At 34.1% G+C, this 21,652-nt stretch overlaps 4 protein-coding genes across 7 annotated transcripts; 3 read left to right on the top strand and 1 right to left on the bottom strand.

The window, feature by feature from the left end:
- Window positions 1–248: 248 nt before the first annotated feature.
- LOC107933512 (kinesin-like protein KIN-12E) lies at window positions 249–4,539 on the bottom strand. Of its 3 annotated transcripts, none has more exons than XM_016865740.2 (7): window positions 3,515–4,539; window positions 3,060–3,123; window positions 2,623–2,688; window positions 2,098–2,256; window positions 1,899–2,003; window positions 768–848; window positions 249–531 (listed from the first exon to the last, which is right to left on the bottom strand). In XM_016865740.2, exons 1-6 carry the CDS (start codon window positions 3,601–3,603, stop codon window positions 771–773), a joined length of 561 nt encoding a protein of 186 aa, XP_016721229.1. In that variant the 5' UTR covers window positions 3,604–4,539; the 3' UTR covers window positions 249–531; window positions 768–770. The 3 variants fall into 3 exon arrangements, 2 of the variants coding, with proteins under 2 accessions (XP_016721229.1, XP_040939262.1); XR_005906464.1 differs by lacking the exon at window positions 249–531 and adding an exon at window positions 924–1,045 and having other exon boundaries at window positions 765–848; XM_041083328.1 differs by lacking the exons at window positions 249–531; window positions 768–848 and adding an exon at window positions 855–1,045.
- A 65-nt stretch (window positions 4,540–4,604) lies between these two features.
- On the top strand, window positions 4,605–8,812 carry LOC107933511 (C2 and GRAM domain-containing protein At5g50170). Of its 2 annotated transcripts, none has more exons than XM_016865739.2 (9): window positions 4,605–4,991; window positions 5,355–6,551; window positions 6,614–6,796; window positions 6,877–7,160; window positions 7,230–7,346; window positions 7,474–7,736; window positions 7,831–8,008; window positions 8,098–8,382; window positions 8,499–8,812. In XM_016865739.2, exons 1-9 carry the CDS (start codon window positions 4,643–4,645, stop codon window positions 8,712–8,714), a joined length of 3,072 nt encoding a protein of 1,023 aa, XP_016721228.2. In that variant the 5' UTR covers window positions 4,605–4,642; the 3' UTR covers window positions 8,715–8,812. The 2 variants fall into 2 exon arrangements, with proteins under 2 accessions (XP_016721228.2, XP_040939261.1); XM_041083327.1 differs by having other exon boundaries at window positions 7,453–7,736.
- A 1,688-nt stretch (window positions 8,813–10,500) lies between these two features.
- LOC107933452 (protein MAK16 homolog) lies at window positions 10,501–14,109 on the top strand. Its single transcript, XM_016865667.2, has 9 exons — window positions 10,501–10,793; window positions 10,884–10,993; window positions 11,359–11,477; window positions 11,590–11,687; window positions 12,251–12,338; window positions 12,410–12,538; window positions 12,620–12,713; window positions 12,982–13,145; window positions 13,697–14,109. The coding sequence occupies exons 1-9, from the start codon at window positions 10,732–10,734 to the stop codon at window positions 13,739–13,741; spliced, it is 909 nt and encodes a 302-aa protein (XP_016721156.2). The 5' UTR covers window positions 10,501–10,731; the 3' UTR covers window positions 13,742–14,109.
- A 1,177-nt stretch (window positions 14,110–15,286) lies between these two features.
- On the top strand, window positions 15,287–18,552 carry LOC107933506 (plant intracellular Ras-group-related LRR protein 9; the record flags this gene model as incomplete). The annotated part of the gene is made up of 3 exons (XM_016865732.2): window positions 15,287–16,150; window positions 17,374–17,540; window positions 17,620–18,552. Coding segments are annotated over 3 exons (1,674 nt in total), but the record flags the coding sequence as incomplete, so codon positions are not given.
- Window positions 18,553–21,652: the final 3,100 nt, after the last annotated feature.

Here is a 21,652-nt window from a genome sequence, read left to right as displayed (position 1 = left end):
ATTATTTTTTATTTTTAATTAATTAAACACCTATCAATTTCGTTCCAACTGTCATTGTATTGTAATATTATAATGTTTTTGTTCTAATATATGACAATGCACATTGTTTGTCATATTTTTGTTCTGATTTAATGCACGCTACTATTTTAGTGTAATGTTTGCCAATAATTGTTTCAAAATGGTATGAACTTTGGACCAAAAGAAAAAAAAAGTTATATAAACAACAATTCAATAGAAAGCCGACAAAATTAATTGAAGTTGGTTCGATTCGATTAATTATTTTAACAGAAAAAAGCTCAATTCAACTAAAATCTTTAAACAAAATCAGACCTATAGTAATAAAACTAGTACATACCATGATGTAAAAAAGTACAAGAGAAACAGAAGAGCAAATTTCAGTCCACTCAGATGTTGAACATATTTTGGAAATGTATAAGCAATGTCTGCAACCATACCAGCAAGCATCTCCATTTTGAACCAGACCATCTAACAGGATCCATCTCACTAATTCCAGTTACAACTCCTGTGTATCTGCAAAATGAAAACTTGAATTAAGGCCTTGATCGCTTGGTAGAGTAGGTCTTTCGTCCCTTCTTTAGGCTAAATATAGGACCAATGGTAATTTAAATGTTTTCTCCGCATGAAAAAGGATGTCCCAATACGGTACAGTGCGATTCAGGCTTTAATTAAATGAGGAAACAAGTGAAAAATGCAACCCAAAATCACCCACTTAAAAACCAAGTTGCATCTACAAGCACTAAATTTACCATTCAAACCAGGAGCATAATCCCCACGTTTGTAGTAAGCAGGACTCTTTGCGGCTCTCCACTCAGCCGTCCCCATACCATCTGTTACATGAAATAAATAAAGTCCACAAAAATTTAATAGACCAATAAAATTTCATTCCAATTCAAATTGCTCACAATGATTATTCTCGCAGACCAAAATTGCAGGCAGATCCCAAAGTGCAGAGATGTTCAAATCCTCAAACAACTGCCCTTTGATTAGCAGCCCCATCACCATATAAAGCAAAGAATACAACACTCTAGAGGCAAGCAGTGGTAATCAAGAGCATGCAAGCATTAAAAGAAATAAGAATATAACCAATAATATCAGCAAAAACTGAATCATCAAGACAGAGGGGAAAGACAATTTTCTATATCTTCATCTACAAATTGTACCACTATAAAATCTGATTTCAAGGTCAAGCTTCTTGTTTTCTAGATCAGTTCCTAAAAGAAGTGTACAAATCGGAAAAAATTCTTCAAAGAATGACACCTACGAGTCAACTATACTAAAATAGCATTACATATATCATAACAATGTCCAGCAAAGACAATAAATTGATTACCTTTAAACCTATAAGCTAATAAACAATAAATTGAGGCATTACTGTTGCTCAAAATGAATCATGAGAGTGACTATGCACGAAAAAACACCAAGGTAATAACATTAGCTTAAAAAACCCAACAAAGACAGCACAAAGTAAACAAAATTTACTTCTAGTTTTACGTAATACTCTAGAGTTCAAATCTCACGGAAGCCCTTTATATACTAAAATTTTAAGCATGTCATATTCCTTAAGATTTAAGAACCAAACCTCAAAAAATATTAACTTTGGATCTCTTCTCTTTATTTTGCCTATCAAAAGTCCAACACAAAGTGACAAATTTTACTTCTAATAACTTATCACATTACGCAATACTCCAGAGTTAGATGCCAAGAACAAATCTCACAGAATTCCTTTATAATTTATATTATTAAAATTTTAAGCATGTCCTATTCCTTAAGTTAACTCCCAAACTTTCAAAAATTATTATTAACTTAAACTTTGCGGCCCCAAAGACTGAAACATATAAAATAAAGAAAAGGTACTTCTTTCAAGGCATAGGACATACCAACTGCATAGCTGCCTGGTTTTCAGCAGTCAGTGCTTGTAAAGCGGCTTCTTTCTCCCTTTCCCTCTTGAAGGCCCCAACAAGAGCAACTTCATAATCTTTTTTCTGGATTACAAAATCATAATAGGCATAAAAAGAAAATAGTTTAACAACAGCTCTAGGTTGTGTGTTTCCTCAACAAAGCAAGATTTTTGCATACCTGAGACATCGTTTTATCAGATGAAAGTGGACTGAATGATCCAGGAGGGCATTCCCATTTAAAGGGCCCAGGTGATGCTGGAATGCTTGATGCCAAGTTATCATTATCCAGATTTTCACTTTTGCCATTAACAAAAGCTCGTAGATGAGATACTTCTTTCTGAAAAACAGAATTTTGGATAATAAGGATAACTAGAAACCTGAAAGAATATGAGAACCATGCAAATGAAATAAATAAAATGAATCATTTAAACTTTGGCATGACTTCAGCTCACAAAAATAGAAGATTTTGCTTGCTGCTTGAAAATTTGTAAATTAACATTTATTATTTCTACCTTTATTTTTCAGTTAAGATAAAGCAAAACATAATACAATTACTGCTTGCTCAATAGAAAGGAGATTCAGCAGAGAAGTATAGTGAAACTCATATTGATAAATAGAAACTTAGCAAACCGCCTACTATTACAGTATTACAATAACTTTAAAGGTACTTTCAAATATGATCGTAAGTTTAACAATATTATACCTTCAGCTGTTGAATTTGCAGTCTCATAGCAACAACATCTCCAGATGCATCTTTATTTACCACTGCCTACAATACATTAGTTCAAATCTTTCAATAAATATGACATCCAAAATTTAAAAACTATATACATTAACTAGAATTTGACTAACTGATTAAGAGGTTAAAAGAAATAAAATTTTTTTAACAAAAAGTTGTATTTTTAAATATATATACATGAAAAAAACTTGGTATCACTCTACCTTTTTAACTAAATGGGTTCCACAACACAAAACTCTTATTATTAGTATACAAGTATAGATTATGTAGTCTAAACAGGCTCAAAGGCTAGCATCGGTTCCCGTTGGGAACAGAAAATGAAACAGAGGATTTCAGGAAATCACATGAATGACGAGTAAGCCATGCATTGAATTAAAAGTAGCTAAGCAAAGATCTCATACATTGTTCTTAATAAATTTAACCAGCTGTGCAAACTTCAATGTACTTAGTGTCTCCAATGAACAACTGCAGAAAATGCCCAAAAGTTCAAACTTGAACAGTTCCAATGAAACCAAATTAATTTTGAAAACAATTTATAACCATGAACAGTCTCTATATCCTTTGTTTTTCTTTTATCGGTTCTTCACCACATAGTAAATAGGCTCACTCTCATATAAGAATCAAACAAACAATTTACACCACAGTTCCAAATCTCAATCAAATAGAGACTAAAGGAAGAATTAACTAAAAGAAACCACAAAACCAATATGAAGAAACTTTTTAACAGATGAAAGTGGAAGAGTAGCAAAGCAAATCCAGAATATAGGTTTGATCAGATAATACAATTCGAAATTAATGAAAGACCCAGAAAATCTAATCAAATGGGAAGTAATAGGAGGAGTAAAAAAAAAGAAACCTTTCGGCAGTGGCGAGATTGGTGGGCACATCGTCGGTGCAAGCGAATTGCAATGCTGAAACAACTACTTGCTTGTTTCCCTTCTCCATTTCTTTTATCTTGATTCTCAATCCCCAAACCACAGCCGCCGAGTAGAGTAAAGCAAAGCAGTAATCCAGAATTTTCAGGGAAAATTCTAATCGAAAGCAGTAAGCCAAAATTTTGAAAGTGAAAATGTGAAAAAATGGGTATAGAGCTCCTCCAAAGAACCAGAGAAAAGAAACTTTTTGGGGGAGAAGGCAGGTTAAAATGGGAAATTATCAGCCAAACGGACTTTTGGCTGAAGAAATGGAGAAATTTTTAACTTTTCCATCAGCCAAAAAGCACTTCTCAGATGGTGGAAAATTTTTTGAAACGATGGCCGTTCTTCTTTGCTTTTAAGAGAAAAGCCCTTTTTGTTGCAAAAGCCCGTTTAAAAAGCAGAGGAGAACGGGGCCTTAGTATCTCACGGATTCTTCTCAGTAATTAAGAATAAGTTACTTTCTTCCTCATCTCATTTAACAGATTGGTAACTATCGGTCACCTCATATATTTGCCAAGCCATTTTCAGCTCGTCGAGAATCCCACATATAATTCAACCGCCATCACCATAGAAATTCCAAACCTTCTAGCATACCCCATTATCCAACTCCCTTGCTCGTCCCACAAGCAGTGCTCCCTGAAGTATTTGTTGAAACTACTCCGTCGGTGTTTAGTTTCAGCGAATCATCATTGGGAGGATACTACCCAGCACCACGAATACCTCTGTTAGTTCAATAAGTTGAATTGAGATAATTATTTTTTTTCCAGAACTGAAAAGATTATCGAATTTTTAATAAAATTTCATGAGCTTATTAGTCTCTCTCTACAGCTTTCTAATCTATTGCTTACGGTGTACTTTTTAGCATAACAAACACCAGACTAATTGCGTGTCCTTTTCCTGGTGTATCCACGTTTCTCAGGCTGAGGACTATTTCATGGTTGGCTTCACACCTTCGCTTTTATCTCTCCCCAGTCCCCACCGCTTTGAAGTTTAAATTATAAATACACACTGGCCTTCAAATTCGTAACCCCTGGCTTAAATTTTAATCTTTTTCTTTACTACTGTCCATGAGGCTTTACGTTTACGTGTTGCAAGCCAAGGACTTGGCTATTCACGACACTTACGTTAAACTACAACTTGGCAGGTTCAAATCCAAGACTAAGACTTCCTCCAATACTTCGAACCCCGTCTGGAACGAGGAATTCGTTTTCAGAGTGCACGATGTCGGTGATCAACTTCTTGTTTCCCTTTTTCACCAACACGATTCTGCTTTCTTCAATGCTTCCAAGGACTTGGTTGGACGAGTTGCTGTTCCCCTGTACTTGGTCTCTGATCAACAGAATCAAACCTTGCCTCCCACTTGGTTTTCTCTTCACAAGCCTAATACGGGGAAGTTTATTAATCAAGAGTCTGATGGTTACTGCTCTTTGCCTGTTACTTTGTCTCTTTTTATCTTCGTATATATTTATGCCACTATTCATTTATATATATGTGTGCGTGTGTGTGTGCAAATGCTATGATGATCTCTTATGTGTTATGACTTGCCAATAAATTTAAATTAATCCATTCCAGGACACAGTGAACTTATAAAAATATATATTGGTTTAGTCTCCTAGATGAAACTAGGATGGATTTCAGTATATACCTTTTGGCTTTGTTGAATCTGTCAATGGAAGTATGTAATTATGACTGCTTCTTTATGCTTCGCATTCTACTTAGGCAGCAAGGATTCGTTTTTTCAATAATGAATTTACAGTATATTTTTCTCAATAAATGCAGGAAAAATTCTTCTAACCCTTTCTTTGCATGGAAAAGGGCATGAGAATTCAACCAACCATCTTCTTTATTCACAATCTGACATTTACCACGAGGACTGCAACCAATTTAAAAGCACCTGCAAACTATCTCAAGACATATTTAATGCCAAAGCTCCATGTCTGAAAATCACCAAAGGGATAGTGAAGACTATTGCAGGGCAGCTTGAAAAGGTTTTCAATAAGAACAAAGAAAACTCGAGAACCGATGATTCCCCATCGGACTTATCCTCTACTGTATCTGATCATGAGGAGGGACACTCCTGTGACTGCAGCTTTGAAGAAGCAATTGAATCGATGCAGTTAGAGCACAACGAGCACGATGTTCCCGAAAACCTTGAGGGAGGAATCGTTCTCGATCAGATGTACGCATTATCCCCATATGATCTAAATAAGCTTCTGTTCGCACCTGATTCACAGTTTAGGAAAGATCTGGCTCAACTACAGGGAACAACAGATGTTCAGGAGGGGCCTTGGACGTGGAAATCCGGGGATGTTTTGTGCTTAACACGAGTTATTACTTACACGAAGTCCGGGACGAAGTTAGTAAAGGCTGTTAAAGCAACAGAAGAGCAAACCTATATCAAAGCCAATGGTCAGGAATTTGCCATCCTGGTATCCGTAAGTACTCCTGAAGTTCCTTATGGAAGTACATTCAATATCGAATTACTTTACAAGATAATGCCTGGACCGGAGCTACAAACAGGAGAAGAATCTTGTCATCTCATGGTATCATGGAGAGTTAATTTCCATCAGAGCACGATGATGAGGAGCATGATCGAAGGGGGAGTTAAGCAGGGATTGAAGGAGAGTTTTGATCAGTTTTCTAACTTACTAGCTCAGAATTTAAAGACACTGAATCTCATGGAATTATCAGACAAGGATCATATGCTGTCAGCTTTGCAATCAGAACACCAGTCCGATTGGGAATTGGCAATTGAGTACTTCTGGAATTTCACTGTCGTTTTAACCATTTTCATGGTTTTGTTTTTCATGGTGCATGTTCTACTCTGTGATTCTTCCCAAGTCCAAGGCCTGGAAATTGATGGACTTGATTTGCCTGATAGTTTTGGAGAGCTTATCACAAGCGGAATCTTAGTTTTACTTTTGCAGCGTGTTTACAACATGGTTTCTCACTTCATCCAGGCTAGATTGCAAAGAGGTGACTATTACCTTACGTTATCCATACTTAAACTTACATGTATAACCCGATACTTTAAACAGGAAGCGATCATGGAGTCAAAGCTCAAGGTGATGGATGGGTTCTCACCGTAGCTTTGATCGAGGGTGCTAATTTGGCATCCCTGGATTCAACAAATGATTTAGACCCTTACCTGGTTTTTACCTGCAATGGCAAGACAAGAACAAGTTCTGTCAAGCTTCAAACTCATGATCCTCAATGGAATGGTAATTTCTTGAAAGGCCATTTTCTTTTAAATTTATTCTCAAGATATCTGCTAACCTGTTTTAATTCTGATGCTATGCAGAAATACTTGAGTTTGACGCCATGGAAGAACCTCCATCGGTGTTGGATGTCGAAGTTTTCGATTTTGATGGGCCTTTCGACCAGGCTGCCTCACTCGGGCATACTGAGATCAATTTTCTGAAACATACATCCGCGGAACTAAGCGATTTGTGGATCTCCCTTGAAGGAAAGCCTGCTCAGACTTCTCAGTCAAAGTTGCACTTGAGAGTATTTTTGGACAATAACAAAGGAGTTGAAACCATTAAGGAATATTTAACAAAGATGGAAAAGGAAGTAGGCAAAAAGGTAAGCCTCGAGAGAAAAACATTTGATATTTTCACAGAAAATAAACACGTTATAGCTGGTATTTTGCAGTTGAATCTTCGTTCACCTCACAAGAACTCAACGTTTCAAAAACTATTTGGATTGCCACCTGAAGAATTTCTTATAAGTGACTTCACATGTTACCTCAGGAGAAAACTGCCTGTGCAGGTGCTAATTACAATTTCCATGCCTTTACATGTTATCACTGCACTTGCATGACAGACTCCAATTCCTTTTGTCGTTTAGAAGCAATACATAGCTTGAAACAGGACAGGAAATAAAATTGTGGATGCAGGGGCGCCTCTTTCTATCAGCCAGAATTGTGGGGTTTTATGCCAATTTGTTTGGACACAAGACCAAGTTTTTCTTCCTTTGGGAAGATATAGAAGACATCCAAGTGCTTCCTCCATCACTGGCTTCAGTGGTTAGCCCTACTCTAGTCATAGTTCTTCGAAAGGGACGAGGTCTTGATGCAAGGCACGGCGCAAAGTCCCAAGATGAAGAAGGAAGACTAAGATTTTATTTTCAATCTTTTGCGTCTTTCAATGAGACCAGCAGGTATATATTAATGTGACATAATAGCCTCCTATCTTCTGATTTCCATTATGGTATTCTCTCTTCTTAAAGACCGGCCCTACGTGATTAACGATAGGACGATAATGGCGTTGTGGAGAACAAGAACAACAACTGATCAAAAAGAAGAGACTGCCGAATTCGTGCAGCACGAACAAGAGGAAATACCCATCGTAACCGAAGAGGTCACCGGATCCGTTGTGGATGCAGAAAATACAAAGATGTCAAAGATTTACACTGCTGAACTTCCCATCTGTGTAAATTCTTGCTTCTTCACCCTAATCTTTTATGCATCTAGGAACTCAAGTGAAGTTGACACGAGGAACTGCATTTGGTATTGGTGCAGATAACATCAGTGATGGAAATGTTTAACGGAGGAGAAATGGAGCACAAAATTATGGAGAAATCTGGTTGTCTGAATTATGCAGCGACCAGTTGGGAACAGGTAAAGTGTAAGAGTGGTGTTTATGAAAGACAAGTCTGTTACAAGTTCAATCGCCATGTTTCAATCTTTGGAGGGGAAGTCACCAGCACACAACAAAAATGTCGTCGGATAGCAAACGGTGATGAGGGGTGGATTGTGAATGAGGTGATGCTGCTGCACGATGTTCCATTTAGCGATCACTTCCGTGTATGCTTTCTGGCTAAGCTTTTTTTCATTATCTACGAATTTATTTATTTATTTTTATTTTTATTTTTATTTTTTTGTTTTCCAAGGGTAGTAATTGCATGTATGTGTGCATGCAGGTGCAACTTAGGTATCAGATTGAGAAGTCGAGTCTTGCTAGTAATGCATGCAAGTGTGATGTATACATCGGAATCACGTGGCTTAAAGTTAAAAGCATCAATTTTCAGCTCAGAATAACGCGAAACATAACTGATAAATTTATTCATCGAGTGAAAGAGATACTTGAATTGCTCGAAAGAGAAATTCTGTTTGGAACTTGGAATTCAACAAGATAGATATCACATACATAGTTGATATACGTTTGATAAAGTTTCTTTATTACTTGTAATGAACAATTCTTTTCTTTCTTTCAAGATAGATACGATTATTAGGACTCACACTTCACGGTATATGTATCTATAAATAATTTTCATAATTACTTAGGTGAGTCAAAATTAAAATATATGATATCAATTTTAAACTTCGGTTATAAATTTAGATCAAATATTTTTCTTTAATAATAATTTGATGGAAATTTATTAATTCATTTAATGGAAAAAATAAATAAAATATATATATAAATCTTAAGACAATATGGGTATAAATCGACACGTGAAATTATTAATTAGTTTAATATACTTTCAAAACAGAAACAGATTAAGAATTTAACAAATAGTCACTCACTTGAAAAAAAAACTAGTGACCAGTGGAGTTTTAGCGAACCATAGGGATCGTCATTGTCCATCACAATTTATGAAGACATTAAAAATACACACAAAATAAATCTGCAAACTGGAAAGAGAGAATATATATATAATAAATGAAAAGAAAAAAGTATAAATCTAAATAGTCTTCTTTAAAATTTATCTTGAAATTATCTTTGTTTTAAAAATTATTTTGAAATTATCTTTGTTTTTACTCTTGTTTTATTGAATTTTGAGAAATATTATTTGAGAGAATTTATTTAATTTTATAGTTTTTCAATTGAGAGATTCATTTGCAATTTTTCAATGATTCCGAGTGTTTTGCATATAATCTCTAATTATTTTATAATAACGGTTTTTAGCTCTTCTATAATTAAGAGTTTATGTTCCATCCCTTTATAATATTTGTTTTTAAGTTCTCTAACCAAGGTAAATATATCGCTATTGTCTTTGTAAAGTTCTTCGAGAATTTCAGATTTTGGTATTCAAAGTATTAATTTCGTGGCAAGTCTATGGAGATTCGCATCAATTTAGGGGTCAATATTTCATAATTGTTCTTTCAAAATTTTGTTGTTAAATAATTTAAGAGGTTGATCAAGGGGTTCGTATAAATTCGAATTAGATGAAAGACATATGTAGAATTAGATTTATTCATGAGTCAGATTATTAGATTTGATCTAAAAATTTACTTGAAGAGTAAGAGAGTTTAAGTAAAATTATAGACTCGAAAAATAGGTTTGAACCAAAAAGTAATACTCGTTTTCTAAATAGGCCAGGCCTCGGGTAATTTTTTTTGTTTGGACTCGACTTGATTTGAATTTACAAAAAAAAATTTGTTGCTATTTTTTTTAAGGCTTTGTCTCTGCTTTTCATAATTTTGCTATCATTTCACTGCTACTATTTTGTTGTTACTGTTTGAATATTGTATAATTTTTATTTTATTATTAATTTTATTACTATTTTAAAGGTATTTGCTTCTTAAGTTGCACTTATCTTATTGTTATTTAAGTATATCCATTTGTTTGGAAATATTTATTTTAATATTTTTAGTGTATTTGATGTATTATATTTTTAAAATTTATTTTTATATAAAAAATGATATAATTTTTTATATGGGTGGGCTGAGCTAGACTTGAGCTTTAACATTTTTATCTGGATTGAGCTTAAATAAAATTTTAGATTTATTTTTTTACTTGAATTGATCCGAATTTAGCTCAACCCACGAACAACTCTAGATAGAAAGGTATAAAAAAATAGTTTTTAATTAAAAAATATTTTTATATTATTTCCCTTTATCTAGAAATTACTATAAATAGTTACTTAACCAAACTTTCATAAGGCCCAATTAAGGATACAAATCTAATCGAAAATTTGATTTTAGTTTGGGCCAATTCTTTTTTGAAGAGAAAAAAAAATAACTTACAGGGAAACCAAGTCCAAATTTCACCCCGAATAGAAGAAGTGTCGCCAACCTAAATAAAACTTCATAAAACCCTAAACCCCAAATTACAGATCTCTTTCCTTACCCTTCCAATTTCTTGTTCTGTATTTTGAAAACCGAATATCAAGGTCTCTGTGTTCTTCTTTTCTACTTAGTTAAAGAAAAGAGATGCAGCACGACGAGGTGATATGGCAAGTCATCAGGCACAAGCACTGCAGTTTCATGTCCAAGTATAATTCTCCCTTCCAAAGCCGCCATTTTCCTTTTTCTTAAAGCTTTGGGGATCGTCTTTTTTAATGTTTTTTTTTTGCTTTTCGCAGAATCACTACTGGTATTTTCTGTAGAAACCCTTATAACGTCACTGGGATCTGCAATCGTAGTTCCTGCCCTCTCGCTAACAGTCGCTACGCCACTATCCGTGACCACGATGGTAACTCAATTTACTCTTCATTCTTTATTAATTTTATCTGCCACTTCTCTTGCTTAGAAAAATAGAGAAAGGAGAAAAGGGTATTACTGGATTAGACAGTAATTAATGGTAATGTTTTTTGCCGTGTTAGTCTCAGTTACATCGGTTACCATACAAATGTGTTAAATTCATTAAAATATATCTGTTCCATTAGTTATGATAATCAAAATTTAAGCATCTTGTTTTTTTTGTAATTTGGCTTTATGATCGGTTGCTAGAGAATGAGAGTTATCTGCCTAACTGGGTAGTCTGATTGCTGTATATTTATATTCAAGTGTTTGTTATGTGATTAACTTTAGTGGATTTGCTGTCATGCTCTTTTGCAGGGGTCTTTTACTTATATATGAAGACTATAGAAAGAGCTCATAAACCCAATGATTTATGGGAAAGAGTAAAATTGCCCAGAAATTATGAGAAAGCACTTGAACTTATTGACAAGCATCTGGTATTCCATCTCTTCTCATGTTTTACACTTTCACTAATACCTAATTCTTTAGTTTTAACTTTGGCTCATGGCTTTCTATTGCTTAACCTGCCTTCTCTCTCTTTTCGTTAAGATGTATTGGCCTAAGCTCCTTGTGCACAAAATAAAGCAGCGTCTCACAAAAATGACCCAAATGCGTATCCGCATGAGGAAACTTGCCTTGAAAACAAGGTTCCCTTCTGCTTTCACTTTATTTATTTATATGGTTTTGATGTTTGTGTTGAATTTAGTAGATGAAAGTCATAGAAAAGAACTTTATTTCCTAGAACAATGATGCTTGCTAAAAGCTTCTGACTTAAACTTCATTTTATTCATCATGTCTTGTTTATATGTTTGCTGTACTTTGCATTGGGCTTAACTGTGAGCATTTTAGTTGAAGTCAGTGAGGATGTAAGCCTGCAATTTTTGTACCATTCTTAAAAATTTCAAGGGAGTAAGGCCAATTTTTCCTCTATACTTCTAATTTTGTCGGTTTTTGGACAATAGTAATGTAAATGGCAAATTTTCATAAATTCTGTCCTTTTTTTTTGGATTAAAAAATCAACAAAATTAGAAGTATATTGGCTAAATTTAATAAAATTGAAGTACAATTATTAAGTTCAGCTCTGATCCATGATATAGTCAATAGTGGCAATTTTGTTCTTGATTCCGAAACTTATTTTTAATTGACATTTTTTTGTATGCTGGATTTTCTTTTTGCCATCCTCAGCTGTTTAGTTTCTTTTTTTCCATAGGGAGAAGATAATGACTACACCCAGAAAGGAGAAGAAAAGAGAGGCTAGAAGGGAGGAAAAGGCTGAAAAAGCTGCAGTTCTGGATAAGGTTATTATCTGCTTAATTGCTTTCCCTTTGTTATGGTATCTCCAAATCGGTTTTAACTAATACCTCTACAGGCAATTGAAAAAGAGTTGCTTGCAAGGCTTGAAAATGGAATTTATGATGGCATATACAACCTCCCCTTCAATAAATTCCTCCAAACTCTTGACACGGATGAACTGCAGGCCGAGGATGAAAATGAAGAGGTTTGTTTTATACTACATATTGTTGTATATAGTCTGAGGTTTTTTCTTTTTTCTCATTGCTTATTTTCTGCGAATAAGCAGGAATCTGAAGTTGAATATGTTGAGGGTAACTTTGAGCTTGAAGAGGAAGATGATATAGAAGATTTGGGTATGAAGGATTATCATCTCAGTAATGGTATGACTCTTGTCTGTGTTCTCGGTACTTTTGCATGACGCAATATTGCATTCAATGTGCATGCATAATGTTACAAATGCATGTATACTAGACCATGTTTGTTCTTCTTCCTATCTAATTGACTTTCAAAATGGTATGAAGTTACTTTTTTGTGAGCATATTGCAGTTTGTTTGAGAAAGATACTTTCTTATCATGCAAATTGCATGCCATGTGCCTGATAAGAAATTCTGCTTATTGGGTTCTGCTAAGGTTGAAATTTCTATACAGATGAGGAAGTTGATGATGATGATGATGATGATGATGATGATGATGATGAAGTAAATGCAGTTGAAGACCAGAGAGTCAGAAGAAAGCCCAAGTCTGCACATGAAAAATCTGAGAAAGATGAATTTGGTAAAAAGTTGAAAAAGAGACCAAGAATCCATGTTGAGGTAAGAATCCTAATCACTATCCAACTTTGTTTTCTGCTATCATGTATGTATTTTTTTTCATTTTCACATGTGGATATCCTTGATTTTTAGACAATGTTTTATTCATGTGATGGTCCTCAGCATTAATACCTCAATTAAGTGAAAATTTACCCTTCTCTTTGTTGTCTAATTAATATTAGGTCAATTGTCACATCTGGAAAGAAACATTGTACTGGTTTCTGGTGTGCTTGGAATTAGCCATATACCACCAGTGCAAGTATTTTGGTTCATGGCTTGGTAATCATTCATGGTTTTAGTTGTCAAATTACTATCTAATTCTGTAGCTTGAGATGCTTCTTTTACATGTATATAGCATCTTATTACATCTTTTCTCTGCCACCTGTTCCGGAAATTAGACTTAATTTGGTGTACCGTTTTATGGAGTTCACCCCTTCTACTAAAAAAGTACATTCAATTTTGAGTATTTACCATCACTGGTGATGTTGAACATCTTCTTTCCAGAATATGGGTGTACTAAGATATGCCATTTGTATTGTATTTGTTTATCGCAGGTTGAACATGAAGAGGGTGGTGAAAGGCAGAAGGTAACCTTCTGAGTTTTAGGACTCGGTGGCATCAATCGATCAAATAATCAACAAAATAGCGTGAAGGATAGATTAATGTTGAAAGTGAATGAAACTCGAGGAGGCAACAACTGCCACAAACGATCTTCTGTACCATTTCTGGCTAAAAGAAAGTTTTGATAGGAGGAAGAAAGAGAAAAGGGAAGAGTGTTCCACTCTTTTTTCTTTTTTTTTTCTCTTTTAGGGTTTACAAGAATTGTGATGAACATGGTGAGTAGTTATTGTTTGTTTAACTATGAAGAGGAAAAAGATGTTTGTAATTTGAAGAAGGGTATTAATTATAGAAACAGAAACAAGCTGGGAGATTGGTGATTGTTTGCAACGAAGTTTTTTTGCTTTTATCTTCTATTCTCAGTTTGTTCATCTCCCTCAGAACAATAAAAGAATCTCCCTCAAGTAGTCAAATTCTTTTTTATAACAGCACATCTCAGCATCCCGAAAGGAAATTGATTAGGTTATCCATTCTTATCCAATAAATTATTAAAAATTTTGGTTTAAGTATTGGTTCTTTTGATTCTTTAGTTTAGTTCAATTTGGTCATATCATCTCCCTCAAGACCCTAAATATTTCCTAACTCAATTTAGTTAAAGTTAAATTTTTGAGTGAAAAAAAAAGTGGTTAAAGGGGTACATTATCGGAACAGTAAGCATTATCCGTGCATCAATGTTTTATAATGAAATTTTATGTAATATAATTGTAAATATTTTATTTACATATATTAAGATTTTTTCAGAAATATCAATAAATTTCCAATAAAAAAATCGATATAACTACCTGTGCAATATTCACTATCTTAATAAAAGAAAGACATTTACTTTCACAAAAAATCATTTGCTTTTACAAAAAATAAACGAAGGCAATCGCTTAAAAAAGGTAAGGAGAAGGTATTATTTTTTCATTCATTTATTTTTAATAAATTAAATTGGATGGAAAAGCATTTTTAAACAATAATTGTTAGTAAAATATTTATATTTTAAAAGAAAATCAAAATGGCATTTAAAAATTATATCATTTTTATAGAGTATAATTATTTTTAATGCATAAATAAACTAATTATTTTTACTAAAATTAAATAATGATTATATTGTGATTAAACCAATACATTATTGAATAAGAGGCAAACCCATTTTATTTAATCATATGTAATTAATATATTGAAAATATGTTAAAACATGCTTTAAATTTTTGAATTTTTTAAATTTTAAATTTATTTTTTTAGGAATTTATTTTTTTATTATTTTAAAAATTTTAAAAATTAGATCAAATTGTTAATATTGTTGAAATTATTCTATTGACATTTGAAAAAAAAAACTTTACTTAGCATTTATATGACAACTTTTATAATGTATTTGAATTTAATAGAATAATTTTAATTGTTTTAATAATTTCATTTTTAAATATGAAAAGAAAACCAGAAAGTTTAAATTCTTTAAAATATAAGTAAATGGACTAAATTTTAAATGTACAAAAAGTGGAGGGACCTGATCACATTTTAACATTTATAATAATACTAACTGAAAGCCACAAAACAACCAGCTGAAAAGTGAAACCTTGGGAGTCTCCTCCAATCTCTACCGTAAAGCTTGTAAAAGGCTTTTGAAAACCAGAAGCAGCATTGGAAATCCTCCTGCCCTGAAAATGGATCCCAACCTGAAAAGCTACCCGCTCCTCTCCTATGTTTTGTCCCGCCTCCCTTCCATCTCATCCAGGCTCCAGTCCTCACCCTCCTCTGATGCCCCCTTCGACCTCGAACAACCCCCGCCTATCGACGCCGCCTCTTCCTCCACTGCTCCGCCACCAATAGTCGACCAGATGCCCCACCTTTCCCATCCCAAAGTCCTCGCTTCCATGACCCATGCCATCTACGACGTCGCCCAAACCCGCTCTGTCCTCCAAACCCTCGGCCCCCGACCCGACCACGAGTCCGTCGACATGGCTCACCACAAGCTCGCCGAGATCGATTCCAACCTCTCTAAATCCCTGGAAGAACTCGTCCTCTCTCCTCGACCCGAGGGTGTGGATCAAGCCGAATGGCGTGCCAACTTGGCGGACAAAGAGCAACAGATTCGACAACAAGCTGAGCAGGAAAAATCTATGTACAAGTCGATACTGCAATTGGACGAAATGCACGAGGCGTACGGGAAGCTCGTGAAGCAAGCCGAGGAGAGGTTGGTTAAGATTTATGAGAAGGCGGGAGAAGTGGCGGACGATTCGGAGCCAGTTGAGGAGACCAATCCGGAGGTTGTTGGGATACTGGAGGAAGCGCAAGGCAAAGGATTGGAAAGGGTTGATTTGTGTGGAAGGAAGCTCAGGTATTTGCCCGAAGCCTTTGGGAAGATTAGCGGCTTGCTTTCCCTTAATCTTTCCGGTAATCAGCTTGTGGTATGTTTTCTCTTAATCTTGCTGTTGCAATCATATTTATTTGAATTTAGAAAGTGATTGGATAAGGCTGTGGATGAATTGAAGAGTGAACCCAAAAGTAACATAATCAGCATCACAGTCAGTCATTTTTGGATATTTGTTTTCACTTAGAAGAAAACAAAGTTGATAACATTGTTTTTAAGGAATGGCCATAACATGTCAGCTCCTGCTACTAGGAATTGGCAGTGCTTACAATGCTGATGGGGTTATTTAGTGATCAGTGAACTACAATGGTGTAAGAACTATGTAGTTTCTATTTTGCAGTTTCCCTAATATATTGTTCATATGTTGTTGTTGATGCTGTGAATAGGTTGCATCCTGGCATAAGTGTTATATCGCCTTCTATTTCTCATGATATATACACTTTAGTTCATGTCCCTTGTAAAAAAATCATCTGGACTTGTGAATTCAGTATTCTTAGGAAACAATCCTACACTTTTATGTTTTGACCATTAGTCTGTAGACATTAGAGATGAAACTTTGAACTTGACTCAAACTGGGTTCTAAGTCTCTTGGCTTCGTGTTCCAGGTTCTAACCCTTTTTGTAAACCAGTGTTACCTAGAACACTGATCGGTTGGGTACGAGAAATGAAAACTAAAAACACAATGTGCTACTTTTATAAAACGTAATTCGACAGGGGTAGCCTTCTCCGGTTTGTTTAGCAGGAATGAAATACAATTAATTGTAGGTTGAAACATTTTTTTGGATCTTATATATATAGGTCTCGTGCTTATATAAACATGTAATTGTAAGTAAATAAATTCGAAGTTTTTGAATTGTTTGTTTTACTCAATAATTATGTAATAAACTATAAGCTAATGGGATCGTTAGTTTTGCTGAATTAGATCACTTGTGTTCCCTGGTAGGGAATGTATGTACCAACTCGAAAATCGTCGGGTAGATAGTGATTTTTGGTGACAGAGGTGTAAGCTCTCTTCCAGTCCCCCCATAGTGGAATTTGTATGCTTGTTTCGTTACCAAAAAAAGAAAGAAAACTTAATTCAGACATGTTTGTCAGATAAAAATTAACTTCAATGATGTGTAAGATTGTCTCTGTTTTCTTGTTTCTGTAATTTAAAGTGATAAGCTAGCAATTTACTGGTTCTTGTATAGGCTTATTAAATCTGGGTCTTGAGCCTTTTAAGATTGTCTTTCATCTGACTATACCTGCATGTTGATACAGGTTATTCCTGACTCACTTGCTGGATTAGAAAAACTCGAGGAGCTAAATGTTTCCTCGAATCTTCTGGAATCTCTTCCAGACTCTATTGGATTGCTTCAGAACTTGAAAATCTTGGATGTCTCGGGAAATAAACTGAATGCCTTACCTGATTCCATTTGTTACTGCAGGTAACTTTAGTTTTATTATTATAAAAAAAATTTGTTTTTGGTCCTTATTCGTCCTAAAATATTATTTTCATCAATTCAGGTCTTTGGTGGAGTTGGATGTGAGCTTTAACTCCCTGGCATACTTGCCAACTAATCTTGGGAATGAATTAGGAAATCTAGAAAGGCTTTCAGTTTATTTGAACAAGCTCCGATCCCTACCAAATTCTATTTGTAAGATGAGGTCATTGCGTTTTCTGGATGCCCACTTCAATGAACTTTGTGGACTTCCGAATGAAATCGGGAGATTGACAAATCTCGAGGTCCTCAATGTGAGCAGCAATTTCTCTGATCTGACAGAACTTCCTGAGTCGCTTGGTGAATTAACCAACCTTAAAGAGCTTGATCTCAGTAACAACCAAATCCAGGTTCTTCCTGATACATTTGGCAGGCTTGACAACCTGAAGAAACTGAATTTGGAACAAAATCCTCTTGTCATTCCTCCTCTAGAAGTAGTAGAGCAAGGGGTTGATGCAGTGAAGATTTTCATGGCAAAGAGGTGGGCCGACAAACTTGTGGAGGAAGAAAGAAAGAGCATGATAGAAGTAAATGAAGAGGAAGAGAATGGGTGGTTGACACGCAGTACAACTTGGTTGAAGCGCTCTGTTTCAGTGGTTGGTGAGACTGTATCAGGGTACCTTGGAACTGCTGGTCCTAGGGACCCTATTCTGGACGAGGAGCGATGAGTTCACTCTCACCTTCGCTTTTGCTGCCAATTTCAATTATTCAAGTTTTCCTCGGCTTTCCTCGAAGCATCATTTCCATGGTTGAAAAGCTAACAAATTTTCTACCTCTTCTGATTGAGATTCTCGATTGCAGGAAAATAAATTGGGAAGAAACCTTGTTATTTATTTATAACATTTATTTCCATCATCAGTAGTGTGTATGCTTTGTAGTACGCACTGGCCTAAATGGCACCCCATAAATTTTGGATCCCCTTTGCATTTAGTAATTTTTATATCAGAATTTGGCTACAGACAGGCACGTTCATTTATGATTTTTTATTTTATTTTATTGGTTGTGGATGTTTATAGATGATGTGACATCGTGTTATACATATATATATATTAAAATAGTACGGGTGAGGTTGTGCTACAACTCTAAACTTGGTTGGATTGGGATAACATTGACATTCATGTATACATGCAAATAAAGAAAATAGGAGAGCTAAGGAGAGGCAACCCTTAGAAAGAAAACAATAAATAAAATGCTTATTCTTAACGCCATCTCCTGTCTTGTTCTGTTCTGTCCTGTCCTGTCAGTTACAATTGGACCCACTCTCTTCCACGCCAAGATTGTAACGTCCACCTCCCCTTTATCACCGGCGTGCCTCCTGCCAACTAACCTGTATACAATTTTCTTTTTCTCTTAAAAAGAACCCTTGAAATGATTAGTTATATCTAATCAACAAAAATATATATATGAATTATGGTATGCTTAGTTATAATCATGTGAATCACATATAAATACCATTGGCATTGAAAAGTGAGTGCATGTATCTTTAAGGTCCTCGGCAACACAATTTGTAAACTTAAGTGGATTTATTCAGCAAAACATGAAAATTAAGAAGCCAATATTATTTTTCACTGTCTGTGTTTTCTTTTTCTTAATTTGTGGATATAGTGGGAATATCAAAACAAAAGAATGCCCCCAACAATTTGAGTTTTGAGTAAAAGAGTAACGTGCACATGCGTGTGCATGCGGGAATCTAAGATTAGCCTTTCTACATACGTCTACACCAAGCTTCCTCAACTCTACAGCACAGCAGTGGTGCTGTTGCACGGCAAGTGATATTTCAGGCCTCGCCCACTCACCTCAAAAGCTCTACCTCCCTCCCCCCCCTTTACCTATCCCTATTTATACTTTTCTCTGGTTTCTTCATCATCATCTTAATCATACTTTCTAGCATGTAAACTCCCTATAATAAAATGGGTGCTTTTCACTTCTCATCATCATTCTTGCGGGTTGCATCCATGCAGGATTTCAGGTTAAGTTTCTGTTTCGTTTATAAGAACGAGAGCCAACTGTTTGTTCAGTGAAGAAGGTTGCAATATTTGTTTGAACATGGAATATTGGTGATCAATATCATTCATCCACGCAAAGGGGAATCAAGCACTCCTGGTCCGATCCACATGTATTAAATAATTGATTATCTGTATTTACCCTTCTCTTTAATGAGTTCACAGTTTAGCCTCCTCTACCTACCCATCCTGCCTTTCTTTTATTATATTCTTTGTCCAATTTACCTTGTTTTATTAGCATAAAGAATGTAAGAAATGTGTCGAAAGTGGTTAATGTAATAAAACTTGCATTATATTTCATATCATTAATTCAGTGTGCATGCATAATTGAATCAGCTTTTTCTTAGGTTATGCAATAAAAAGCTAAATGAAGCAAATAATTATCCTATCTTTATTGCACACCTAAAACTCAATGTTTTGTCCTAATATAACATTCATTTGGTTGGTTTACCATGTTTTAGTTCAGGAGGAGGACTGCATTATTATTTCTTATCTTACTATTTATTTTATATCTCTGGAATTTCTGCAATTGTAAAATCATAATGATGTTTGTATTTTCTATAGATAACCATTGTTTGTCCATGCTCATAAATAATAAGGTTTATTGGTGTAATAATGAAAGAATTTGATCCTACTTTCCCTCTTTCTCATTTGAAGTTCATATGGTACCACCAATATTTATATTACATTATAGATATCTCAACTTCTAAAGAATTCTACTTATTTATATTATATGGAATAATTAATAAAAATAATAATTACTTATCTTGCTTCCTTTAAACAAAAAAATGGTCACAAACAGCCTAATGAATCGATGCATGCACGTAGTAATGGGAATGAAAGAGAATTCTTTTAATATATATTTAATATTCTTAATTAATCGATGTGAGAGCATATTTTTCCCTCAACATTTTTTAGTGGATTAAAATAAAATTATAATTTTTACAATTTTTATTATTTTAATAGTTTATATCTTTATAATTTTTAAAAAATTAAGTTAAATTAATATTATTTTTAGACAAATTAAAGTGTAATTTTATTTTTATTAATTTAAAATTTTAAAAATTTTAACAAACCTAAATATATATATTTTTCATTTTTGCCAACCTCCCTGCTCAACACTTTTCTTTAAATAACAAGGGTATGGATAGTGTTTTGACGAGGGGCGAACGGATCCAAAATTGGTTTGTGCAGATTACATCATTATTTATGTAAAGATTGTCTGACTACATCTATGATGAAGTGATAATTTTGTCTTTTCTAGAAAATGATATATGAGAGAAAAATGATTAGTGTAATAATTTGCAAAAAAAAATCTTTATTATTTATTTTTTAGGAATGAGCCAAGAAGGTAGAATTAAGGATGAAAATCCCACAAACAAATTCAAAGGTCACTGCTCCTCTGTATTTATTTATTAATTGTGAATTTGATTCAAAATGAGTTTTATAAATAAAACCAGCTCACTATTGCAATGATTTTGTAAGGCCTGGCTTGAGTTAGAGGTGGTTTGGGTCCAGGTCCAATAAAAAATTTAGTTATGTCTTTTTTACGGACAAAAAATAGGTTTAAAATTTTATTAAAATTTGGCCTGAAAAAAAATTCTAAAATTTGGGTTCACTATGTAGGTATTATTTTTTTATATTTTTATTTAATTTTTAAATATATATTATATAAAGAATACTAAAAATATTAAAATAAATATTTTTCAATAAATTAAAAATAAATTTTAAAAAATATGTATATTTAAATAACAGTAAAATAGATGTAACTTAACAAGCAAATGCTTCTAAAATAATAAAAAAAATTAACAATAAAACAAATGTTATATAATATCCAAACAATAACAATAAAATAGTAGTAACATAATAGTGAAATTGTAGTAAAATAGGGAGAAAATAACAAGAAAATAGCAATAAAACAACATAAAAAAATATTTTTTATCCTTTTGTGAATTTGGGCCGGGCCAAGCTTGGACCAAAAATGTCTTACCCAAGGCTTGACCTGTTTTTTAAATGGGTTTTATTTTTTTTGCACAAGCCCGTTTTTCAACCTAT

This window comes from Gossypium hirsutum, chromosome A12 (genome assembly GCF_007990345.1).
Source record: "Gossypium hirsutum isolate 1008001.06 chromosome A12, Gossypium_hirsutum_v2.1, whole genome shotgun sequence".
Classification (NCBI taxonomy): domain Eukaryota; kingdom Viridiplantae; phylum Streptophyta; class Magnoliopsida; order Malvales; family Malvaceae; genus Gossypium; species Gossypium hirsutum.
Note: the sequence above shows the minus strand (reverse complement) of the source record. Positions and strands in the feature narration are given on the sequence as shown.